Source organism: Macrobrachium rosenbergii, chromosome 51 (assembly GCF_040412425.1).
Source record: "Macrobrachium rosenbergii isolate ZJJX-2024 chromosome 51, ASM4041242v1, whole genome shotgun sequence".
Classification (NCBI taxonomy): Eukaryota; Metazoa; Arthropoda; class Malacostraca; order Decapoda; family Palaemonidae; genus Macrobrachium; species Macrobrachium rosenbergii.
Genome location: NC_089791.1, coordinates 59,310,794 through 59,322,882, shown reverse-complemented (window position 1 = coordinate 59,322,882; position 12,089 = coordinate 59,310,794). Strand labels below are relative to the sequence as shown.

Here is a 12,089-nt window from a genome sequence, read left to right as displayed (position 1 = left end):
AAGTAGCTTCAATTTGCAGTAATAATAAAAAAAAAATATTGTCTGCTTAATTCAAAGTCTGACAGCAAGTTGCTAAAAGCTGACAGAAAACGTGCGCGTGTTGTACCACCTAAAAACTTTTAACTTCTCCTAGGTACGATTAAGAGAATGTTTTGGTATTCTTGAAACTAATTTTTCCTAATATTTATTCTTTGAATATAATAAAAATAATACTATGAGAAATAGCGTCTTAAGCAAGTATAAATTTGCCTTGATATCGAACAGGCTAAGAGGCAAATCAATTGCCAAAGTGATACAACTTTAGTGTTTAAGACAGTGGAGTCAGTGCGAAAATGACATCACGTGACTTCAGGTGTTGGTGATGGTGGTGGTGTGTGACCTGCAACTTCACACTTTATTTCCACTTCCGTAAGATCATTTTAGCTGTAGTGGAGAATAGCAACAAACATCAAGTTATGCATTTATATGAAAGCAATTATAAACCTGTTACAATAGGAAATAATGATCATGGAATGTTTGCTGATAAAAGTTTCCTAGTCAAGTTAATGGAAAATCGTAGGGTAACTTTATGATAACCATGAATTTCAGTAAATTGTAGCTGGCTGCTTTCACTATCTTTATGTGATTTTTACTGTCTAAAAGGTGTGCTGAACGTCACTCTGGTAATTCAGGTTAGCCGGTGAGAAAAGTGAACACATATACACAGTTATGTGCATAATGTACATAAAAGTTATAGTGATAATACCAAGAAACGCAGCTTGCTTTCAATTTTATAACTTCTTTAGAAAATATTAGTCTATTTCTTCCAATGATTTGAATAATAAAGAACCAGAGACGTCAAATATGTGAAGACACAAGATATGCTGATGTTTTCATCATCGGTATAAAAACCTTTGTAAATATGTCTCTGAAATTATTCCCATTTCTCTTGAAATTAGTGACAATCATGAATTCAATAAACATTCCCATGAATATTGAAAACCATTTATATAAAATTATCTGGAGAATTCTTGCAGTTTAGATTTGGATATTTTAGGTGCGCAGTTACCTATCCTATTTATAACATTTACAATGCATTCCTTTATAGCACTTTTATGGAAAATTTTCTGTATTATCCTTTCACTTACAAGCAGCATTTAGATCTCTTACCTATTTACACTCATCTTTACGCCAGTATAACACATCGAATGCAGTCAAAAGTGAAAATGCAAACAGTTTAGTTTTGTTAAGCAAACATGTACAGCTTCGAAAGAACAACATTGAAGAACAACATCAACTCTGCAGTGAAACATAAATTTGCAACAACTTCACACAGGGAAAGGGAAAGGCTGCGGGGGGGAGGGAAGGGGAGGGTGGGGGAAGGACATTAAAAAGTCACGTTCACACCGAATGGCCTCCACTATCTTACAGTTCCTTGCTCAAGCCGTTCAACCTTGTGTCATCTTGGCTACTGAAGCGCTCCACGTTCAGGATCTTGGTGTTGCCGCCCGTCAGAGCGTCCAGCATTGCCTCGATCTCACGCTGCAAAGAGGGCAGAAGAATATGAGGATCGGTAAGGATATTCAAAAGGAAAACGATAATAAAAGAGAAAAGTTCTCGCTTGAGAGTAACCTTGGACGATTCCTAAAAAGGAAAATGGCGGATCAAGATCATAATTGGATAAGAATCTTCAGGAGGAATGTCAATAACACATAAGTTAGGATGAAAAAATATATGAAAAAGATCCTACTTGGGAGTATGTTTGTATGATATCACAATAGAGCAAAAGTGGAAGAACACGAAAGCTAGAAAAGATTGTTCAAAAGAAAAGCAACGTTTAGGACGCTAAGACTAAAAAAAAGTATCAAAACGATCCCACTAGTCGATCTTTTCTGAAATACTAATATATTACAATATATGGCATAGAATTTACTCATATCTTACAGACCAATAGTTTAGTATTACAAGTACAAATCATGAAAATTTAGTGCAACTTTTTAATATTTATATCAATAAATAAGAGATCTTGAGAATGCTCATGAATGTTCCTACAATTCTCGTTTACCCCGGCAGGCAAACTATGGCAAAGGAGCCTTCGATAAGCTAATAAAATACGAAAATATTAATAGTGTCAAAAACAAAGATAATTATCACAAAATTTAATTAAAACCCTAAAAAGTAATAAAGACGAGAAATACACAAAAAAGAAAAGAGAAAAATGAAACTAGATACCTTCTCCTGCTCCACTTCAAATTTGGGTTTAGGATAGATGAAGGTCACAAGTCGCTCCACGTATTCCTGTGTGTAGATCTGGACAGGAACTGATCTGCTGAGCTGTGGGGTACCTAAAAGAGAAGACCATTCAGTTAGTTTCCCCACAGCATATACTTAATTATATTAACAATAAAACAGGATAATTACACTACATTATTTTTCTGATCATCTGATACATTTTACAAAATATTGGCTGTTTTCATGCACTGATCTGTCGCTTGATTTTGAATAGTAATAAATGGGAAAATAATCATGCATTTATTTCCCCAAATACGATGTCTCCTCATTTTTAATGTAAATATACGGGGAAATGCCCGTCCACTATCTTTTAACAACACTTTAGATTTAAAATGTTATGTGCTGTCAGTAATTGGAGTAGAAAACTATTCCTCTTTCTATCATCAGTGCTTTCAAATGTTGCCCTTTTCATCAAGTAATGAGGAAGAATTTGCTTTTATTCAAATTCTCGGCGTCAAATCTCTAGATTCTTGCGTTTTGCTAAAGTAAAAAGTGAATGAATACCTTCCTTCTCATTCACTCAATATGAAATGCTTTCTTGCATTAACCGTTTTCAACAGATAGAAAAAGTTACGTCTTTCGCCACCAATGCTTTTTAACTGTTTCGTTTCGTCTGATAGTAAGTAAACGAGTAATAAATATCTCTTTTATTAAACTTGCATGCTTAATTCATATCTAATTTTCCCTTGGCTAGATAATCCGCGTTCAGAGGTACACGCAAGGCTTCATCTTTCCGTTTGCAAATGACCTCACTCGGAAAATTGCGGGCATAGGGTCGACAGCATCTAAATTCTAAATCAGTCAACCAACCTTCACTCTAATTAACTTGTTTGTTGGAATTAAAACATTTTAAAGTAATTTTTTTTAATTTTATACATATGTATATATACATATATACAAACATATACATAAACATATATTTATACATATATACATAAAATATATATATACATGTATAAATATATATAATACACATATACACATCTTTCTTTACCTTGATCAGTTGCTGTTACTTGTAGGTTGATAACTGACCCTTGCTCATCCCCAAAAGCTCTTTCTGTCCTTGTGCTGATAGCTCCAATCTGGAGAATTGCAAGTAAAAAACTTAGTCCCTATAGACAGATAGATAGACAGATATAGAGGGTATATTCATATTCTGATATTGCAAAGATTAAGAATGCATGCAAAAGGAACATTTTCAGGAGTAGAATCTTTTTAAACTAGAAAGATATCAAAAAAAGGAGGAAAAATTAACCTTACATGAAATCTGCAGTAGACTCATGCTTAGTTATTTTATTTGCATATACATTTACATATGAATAAATTAAACATTATATATATATATATATATATATATATATATATACATACATACATACATACATACGTATATATATATGTGTATATATACATATATATATATATATATATATATATATATATATATATATATATATATATATATATATATATATATATATACTATATATATATAACTTTAATAACACTAGATTACTGCAAAATATTCCCTTACTATTTTGACTTTATGCTTCAGCTTCGTTGGCAACACAAACAACAATAAAATAAATCGAAATTTCACACATTTTTTGTTTATTAATACATGGTGGAAGCCTTTGCGGACAAACAAGGTGCCCAATTATACTCATGTCGTCCATGACCTCACTGAGCAGGCGTTCATGTTTATGAAAGTGTTGCTTTTATTATATAAATATAAATATAATATATATTATATATATATATATATATATATATATATATATATATATATATATATATATATATATATATATATATATATATATATATATATATATATATATATATATATATATATATATATATATATATATATATATATATATATATATATATATATATATATATATATATATATATACAAACGTGCATATCTATGGCCTGTCTTCATATGAAAACATAACATGTACGTGGCCATGACATATATATGTGCATATTTATGGCGATGCTCCTATTGAATTCTTATTAATGGTCATGTTACACATGCATCCGTTATTGCGGATCTGTTGCAGACTCGTAAATACGCTATCAGTAACATGAGAGGAATTTTATTTTATTCATAGCAACAGAAAAATGAATCATAATTTACTTCCTCTTACAACTCTCCCTTTCTAACAGTGACGCCACAAATCAATAAGTGACTCAGTGACTTCTAATATACTTAGACATCAGACATTGAGGATATTTTGAAAAGATAATAATAATACTCACCAATGGATTGGATGACAGAGGTTCAGTGACGAATATTTCACCAGTATTTCTGTCTACTTTAAAGTTTTTACTGTAAATTCCAGGGTCCAGAGTGTAGACAACCTGGTTGTTTGGTTCTTCAGCATCTCATCTGTTTGTCGTTATATGACTGTATATTTAAATATATATTATTATTATATATATATATATATATTTAATATATATATATTATATAATATAATATATATTATATAATATATATATATATATATATATATATATATATATATATATATATATATATATATATATATATATATATATATATATATATATATATATATAGAGAGAGAGAGAGAGAGAGAGAGAGAGAGAGAGAGAGAGAGAGAGAGAGAGAGAATGAAATGTATGTTTTATAAAAAAAGACTTGGAAGATACATGAATTGCCTCTGGAAGACAAGTTGGGAATATATGAAGGAATTGTTGAGTCAAGTTTCCTTAGGTGAGGATGTTCAATGCGAATATAAGAAAAGTGGCTGAAGATGTTGAGAGGTACTGTCTGCGTAGTGCGTGACGTAAGAAGAATTGATAAGGTTAAAAATATGGAGCTACGCAGAAATAGCAAAAACGTTACCGTAGATGTAAAGAAAGGATCAGAGGGATGAGTGATGTTTTGCTCAGATTTGACTATGTTCGGTTGATTAAACGAATGTACAATTCAGAAGTGTTACAAACAAGGCGGAGAGAAAGACTCATTGTTGGATTGATATGGTGAAAGATATATTGTAAAAGTAGGGTCTTATATCTAAGAAGCGCTAGAATGTACACTTTAAGGCTGAATGGCACAGTGTTTATGGGGGGAGGGGGTGGTCACTGCACAGGGGGTTCATTCATTGTACAGAATTAAATTATATAAATGTATCATTGACGGGAATGTTGCTTTCCTCTGGGGCCGCCTCTTGTAAGGGAGTCAGCTTCATATACAGTGAATATATATGTATATGTATGTATGTATATATATATATATATATATATATATATATATATATATATATATATATATATATATATATATATATATATATATATATATATATATATATTCACATATATATACATACATATATATATAGTATATGTGTGTGTGTTTGTGTGTATGTGAGTGTGTGTGTATAGACTGTAGGTGTATGCACTCGCTCGCCACATTTGTAAATGAAAAAGTTCATTAGTTCCACAAATTTTATCATGACTTACAGCAAAGTAATCAAAAACGAACGAATACATTCTCAACCTACTTCAACTCTCAGCGGTGCCTTTAGCGCTGTCTGATCTGGTGTCATCTGTCCTTTATACACCTGCTCCTTAAAGATGGGTGCCTCGTCGTTGATATCACGGATGATAATTGCCACGCTCGTGAAAGCGCAGTTACCGAATCCGTTGTCGTCACAGGCCACTGCCGATAACTGCAGCTCTGTGGAATATTTTTTCTATGAACGTCGAGTAAAGTTCATTGGAATGCCGGTGAAATAAACATTAATGGCATCTGTTCTCATTCTCATCAGAAAAATAAGAAAGGAAAAATCCTAGGGATTTAGGTACATCAAAACTGCCTGGCCTCAAATGCGGCGTTTTATTTCAATCCAGTTTACTGAGAATTCTGACAAACTGTGAATTGTAAGTATATGTCATTCTATAGCGAATAATAAGTGGAAAATCCTTAAGGATGCCAGCTGTGAAAGTTTGAAGACAGAAAGGACAGGATGATGACAAATTTTCAGAACTTGAAGACCATCAGCTAACCTGAATATAGCTCTCTGTCGAACTCGTGGGTGTTGGTGGCGCAGGCAATCAGGCCGCTTACAGGGTCCAGTGATAACCTCTCCACCAGTTTTCCTTCCATTCGAGTGTATCGAATGGCTCCGAAGTCCCCTTTGTCCAGGTCAGTAGCTTGTATCTATTATTTAAAATGTGTAGGTCAGAAAACTATTTTATTTTTCAATTTTCTTCTCCAAATCTTTCTTAAATTTATTGATGGTGTTTTCAAGCTAGTCATATGCCGGCACGGGGTGTTATCCCACGAGCAGCCACTGAGTTCTCGAATTTTCTACATTCCTAAGAAACTTAATCAAGTTAACGTTAGACATCAGGAAGAGAACTTTTTATTTGATGTTCAAGGTAGTTTAAGTCACCATCAAAATTAAGTGCGATCTGCACTGGAGATAACATTTACTTTGCAAAATATCTATTTATGAAATTCAATAAATTTGTTCGCTTCAAACGGATGCATGTACATAGCAATCTGATCCAAAGGACATCTAATTATTAAGACAAAACTCTTCTTGAAATCATCATTTCGTGGTTGCACTTCTGATAGCATTCAGATATAAATAATAAGATAACAAATTGTATATCATCATTATTCCGAGTTCCTTCCTTGTGACTTTATTTGGCGAAGAGTAAATACAGCCTGGCCTCTACTATTCTCTGCTGCCTTAACTTGATTCATTCCCCCTGTTAGGACGTCTCACAAAATCGCCCTTACTTCTCTCTCTCTCTCTCTCTCTCTCTCTCTCTCTCTCTCTCTTTGCTGAGCGATAGTTTCTGATGTAATCCTAATATTTAATTTCTGTCCATTTTTTATTTACTATCTGTCACACAAGTAGCCTGATGGACCATTACACCTCAGCTTATTACTTTCGCCCCTTTCCTCTCATAAACGTTCGTCACCAAAGTACTTACCCTGGCAATGGGCATTCCAGCTGTGATGTTCTCGTATATTTCTGCACGGTAGAAATTTTGCAGGAATACTGGATAGTTGTCGTTGACGTCTATAATGTTGACGCGCACATCAGTGCTGCTCTTGGACTGTGCAGATCCTGACACTTGTTCGGCTATCAGCTGCGAAGTAAATCATGTTCGTTTGATGTTAATTGCAAGAAGAATTATCATTGCAAAAAACAAATATAATTAAAAATGAACACACTAAAGGAGCACAAGAAAATTCTTGAACATTCTAAAAAGCATTTATATGAAAATTGCATTCATCTCTTTCTACCGTGGCATTCTATTTAGTGAAAGCTTGCTCAGTACGTTAATGACCCAGTGATAACAACGGGAACGAGTAGGACTAGGAATTTCCATAGTGACAAGTAGATGCTCTTATCATAGAAATGTCAACAATACATATGAAATTATTGCAGTGGTAATTAATACTGAATTCGCAAACTCGTCGGTTCCCCACGTATAACACAATTTATTGCATACGGTTTCCCTAGCGGAGAAAGAAGCCTCTGATTCAATGTCTTGCTGTTCTATATCCACTTCATCATTCACGCTAAAGAGCACAATTGAAGTTATTTTTTTGTTCTTCTTCAAATCAGCAATGAAAATAAAGCTTTATCAAACTCACCTTGAATTCCACGCGGGTTCTAGTTTCGTAGTCCAACAGTTGGGAATTCTTAACGACGATAGCAAATTCCTCTGAATCCCTGACAACATTTGGGTTGACAGTAAAGATTCCGTCTGATCCGTCGATTTTCAAGGAAAATGTCCCTCTTACGCCCTGCCAATAAAGATTCATTTTAGGGAGCTGGTTCTCTGAAGACACATTAGATATGTTGTCGAATGAAGATCCCGCAGTAGGTAGTTTTTCAGTTTATTGAAATTCCTTTCAAGGTTATTTACTAATTTAATACATATGCTGATCTACTACCAATTCCATCCGATCTCTCAAATAATTTTTAGAAAAGGTCCTGAATAAGGAGTCGCAAGACCACCATGGTTGGGAAATTACAGGAAGCAAAATTCTCATTTCTCTCTCTCTCTCTCTCTCTCTCTCTCTCTCTCTCTCTCTCTCTCTCTCTCTCTCTCTCACACACACACACACATACACACACATACACTCGCATACACACACGCAGCAAATGAAATTTGGACTATTATTCCTCTTCTATATCAATATTTAAATTAATAAAACCCGACGTTGACTGAATAATTATCATTCTTGTTTTTACATCTCTGCCAATATCCAGAGAATACTCATGTTATTTACCACTGCTGGACAACTGATTTAAATTCTGAGATCTTAAGAGGATATAAATTATGAAACTGTCTATAGAAATCTATTTGATAACAAACGAGAGCAATCAATACAATATTGCCTGTAAATATTAGCAGGTTAATTGGAAAGTAACTTGATGAATACTTCTTCTGAAGCAAACAAAGAAGAATTTGAAAATATATTCTGATGATATTTCACTCAGACGCCTTTTCTCTCTTGGCCTTACCTCCTTCAGAAACCGATTAGGGAAAACAACGATGGTGTCGGGAGGGCTATTCTCCAAAACTTCTCCAACGTACCTGTTTGTCATAAGATTTGTGTTAGTTCTATGTGATGACTTTTTAAGAAATTCAGCTCAGAAAAACAACATTCATCAAACAAGCTCGACCTTTATGTATTATTTTTCGTAAGTAATTAATATTAAACCATTACACATCACAAGGTTATTTTCGTAAGTTAAAGATGTTTCATGGTGAAACGTTCTCTCATAAACTTGAATATCAGTTATTTTCAAGATTTTAAAGGTGAACAACAAAAATGAAAAAGATCTGATGATTTAACCGAACTCACTGTTTATAGACGAATTTTGGATTCATCATCTCGGCATCCGTGATAACAAAAGCTATCTCTACCGACGAAGTATATTCTTCAGCAGGAGCACGCGTATTTTTCCCGCCCAGTTCTACAGCAGTAACTGTAGCTAGAATGGGTTCCAGTGTTGGCATAGACTCCACCAACGCATTGACTGTGTCTCTTAGAGAGATCGCTCCTGCAAAACCAAAGATAACAAGTTATAACAAAAAACTGAGCATTGACGAGTATAAAATATTCAAATTTATTCAAGTGCACGAGGCATACGTTTCGAAAATAAAATCTGTGCTTGTCATCATACATCATATCATTTATATATATTCGTTAATATATATAATATATATATATATATATATATATGTGTGTGTGTGTGTTGTGTGTGTGTTATATAATATATATATGCAAATGACATTTAAATCGAAGTATTACTTACCCGTCGTTTCTTCTATGGCGAAGAATCGAGCATACTGTGTCGAAGAGGTTTGCATCGAATACCTGATCTCTCGAGGGTCTCCCCGATCGCCGTCTTCCGCTTCAATTTTCACTAACTCGTCTCCCTGTCAAGAGAAAAGAGGTTTTAACTGGCTCAAGTCTTTTAAAGTATGGAAGCACATATCTATACTACTTACGTCAATCATAATAATAGTAATAATGATAATGATAACAATAAGCAGAAAAAGAAGTAAAAGAAGGGATAAAAAATAACCAGAAATTCAATCGAATTTTAGATATCATGACATTGGAAATAATAAATTTGTAAACAAAAGCAACAACAAACTCAATAATAATATCTGTGAAGGAGACCATTTGTGGAATTTAGTTTGTAATAAAGCTATTCAGTGATTCTGGTGATTCTGTTATCTGTGACAGGCGAGTCATGTAATGGTTGTCCGATGTTCATTTCATTTATTGAAGGGTATGAGCATATTCATGAAGGTTTTCTTTGTACTCACGAAATTGTACAGAGAACTGAACATACAGTTTGAGGCTGTAATGAATTACGGTGGGGATGCTGGCTGTATTTATGTGGTGGCAGCATATGGGAGCATGATGATGCCAACTTCTTGCAGTCGACCTTGAATGCTCGTCGTTCTCTCCAGCTATCACCACTTAAATACAGCCATCATTCTCGCTTGCAATTATGGGCTGTTCTAGGAGCAAGAGGCCGTGCCAGTGATGCGCTGGCGTAATCCTAAGCAACGATAAACATCGCTTTTATTTATTACAGCATTAACCTTCGTTGCGACCATTCTATATTTAATATGTGGCGAAATGTTAACGCTAATTTATGCAGTAATCCTGTATATAGATTTCTCTGTATAATTTCATTAGGATGTGCCTATACTATTCAGTGAGTTAAATGGACATCGTACAACTATTTTCCTTAGCTGAAAACCCCCGTAGGAAGGTAGTGCCGTTAATGCACCTCGTGCGGTGGACTGTAGGCATTACCTAAGGTTCTTTGCAGCGTGCACTCTGCCCCTAGCTGCAACCCCTTTCGTTTCTTTTACTGTACATCCTTTCATATTCTCTTTCTTCCATCTTACTTTCCACCCTCTCCTAACAATTGATTAATAGTGCAACTGCGAGGTTTTACTCCTGTTACGCCTTTCAAACCTTTTACTGTCAAGTTCCGTTTCAGCGCTGAATGACCCCATAGATCCCAGTGGTTGGTCTTTGGCCTAAATTCTATATTCAGTTCAATTCTTAGCTGAAAACGGAATCGCCAGAAACATTGACAAGCCTTGTCACTAATCAAATTCCGCTGAAATAATAATAAATATACCTCTTCACATACAAGAATATAATCCTAAATGCAATTCAAATTCAATAAGCATCTTAAAATTCCAACCTTCTACCTTTCATAACTTGTATCCCATTAGTGATTCATGTTCTTATTCTGTTCTACTTAGCTTATTATGACACAATTTACTTTTCATCGCCATCATCATCATCATTATTATTATTATTATTATTATTATTATTATTATTATTATTATTATTATTATTATTATTATTATTATAGCTGTTGTTTTGATACTATTTCCCCAGTGAATCAACACAAACAAATTCTTCGCGGTATAGGATGTTAAATTTCCTTCAGTTTCTCCGCTCTAATTCACACTATGAGAATAAGAGTTCTCTAAAGAATCAGAAGACTCAGTTTAATTACAACCTTCCGTTCTGGCCTTCACACAATCCAGATTCATAGTAGGAGCGCTCCTGCAATTATATCTTTCATCACGTAACTACTACCTTCCATCATCGAATTGTCATCTTCCATCACTATGCACGCTCTTGTTCTCACACCAGAGTAGTAATTCAGCGAAAGGGCTTTCTGATATCTACTACATTTGTTACTTACTCTTGCTTTTTTCGGACTGTTTCCTTTGGTAAATCCGTTTTCTGCTAAATCAGCTATCGATGCAAATGTAGACTTAAAAGGACTCGCTTTACTTCCAGATTATGTGTCGATAAGTATGAACGACATAGCTGTATTTAGATGCGCTTTTAAGTTTTATGAAAAGTAAATGAATCATGTGCATTCAGGGAGAATGACGATAGCAGTTGTATTGCTACAGTAAACGCAATATCATTTAATTACTAACTTGATACTTAATTAAATAAAAATATTAAAGAATAAAGATAAACATACATGAGGAAATTATAAATTTACCTCCCCCGATGCATAAACAATAAAAACGTAAGATGACAAATGATAATAATAATGAAGAAAGAAAATTATCAGAACAAAGGAAGACAACCCCAGTCATTACAATGGGAATCTTCCATTAAAGGAAAGTGTGAAGGTCCTTCTTTCAAAAGCCAAACTTTGGCGTCGGAAATTTTAATTAATCACAGGGTAATCTGCTTCAGTTAGCGAGTGGGCTCGAAAAAGGGGTGTTGTCATGCATCACTA

At 34.0% G+C, this 12,089-nt stretch overlaps 1 protein-coding gene across 1 annotated transcript in view; it reads right to left on the bottom strand.

The window, feature by feature from the left end:
• Window positions 1–12,089, bottom strand: part of LOC136833452 (cadherin-86C-like) — a 207,697-nt gene that overhangs the window by 6,272 nt on the left and 189,336 nt on the right. The window contains exons 8-18 of the mRNA XM_067095631.1: window positions 9,603–9,726; window positions 9,149–9,347; window positions 8,805–8,877; window positions 7,928–8,080; window positions 7,258–7,416; window positions 6,319–6,472; window positions 5,810–5,989; window positions 4,540–4,664; window positions 3,266–3,353; window positions 2,212–2,324; window positions 1,409–1,521 (exon numbers count right to left, since the gene is read on the bottom strand). Coding sequence (XP_066951732.1) covers window positions 1,409–1,521; window positions 2,212–2,324; window positions 3,266–3,353; window positions 4,540–4,664; window positions 5,810–5,989; window positions 6,319–6,472; window positions 7,258–7,416; window positions 7,928–8,080; window positions 8,805–8,877; window positions 9,149–9,347; window positions 9,603–9,726 — 1,481 coding nt within the window. The remainder of the gene's footprint in view (window positions 1–1,408; window positions 1,522–2,211; window positions 2,325–3,265; window positions 3,354–4,539; window positions 4,665–5,809; window positions 5,990–6,318; window positions 6,473–7,257; window positions 7,417–7,927; window positions 8,081–8,804; window positions 8,878–9,148; window positions 9,348–9,602; window positions 9,727–12,089) is intronic.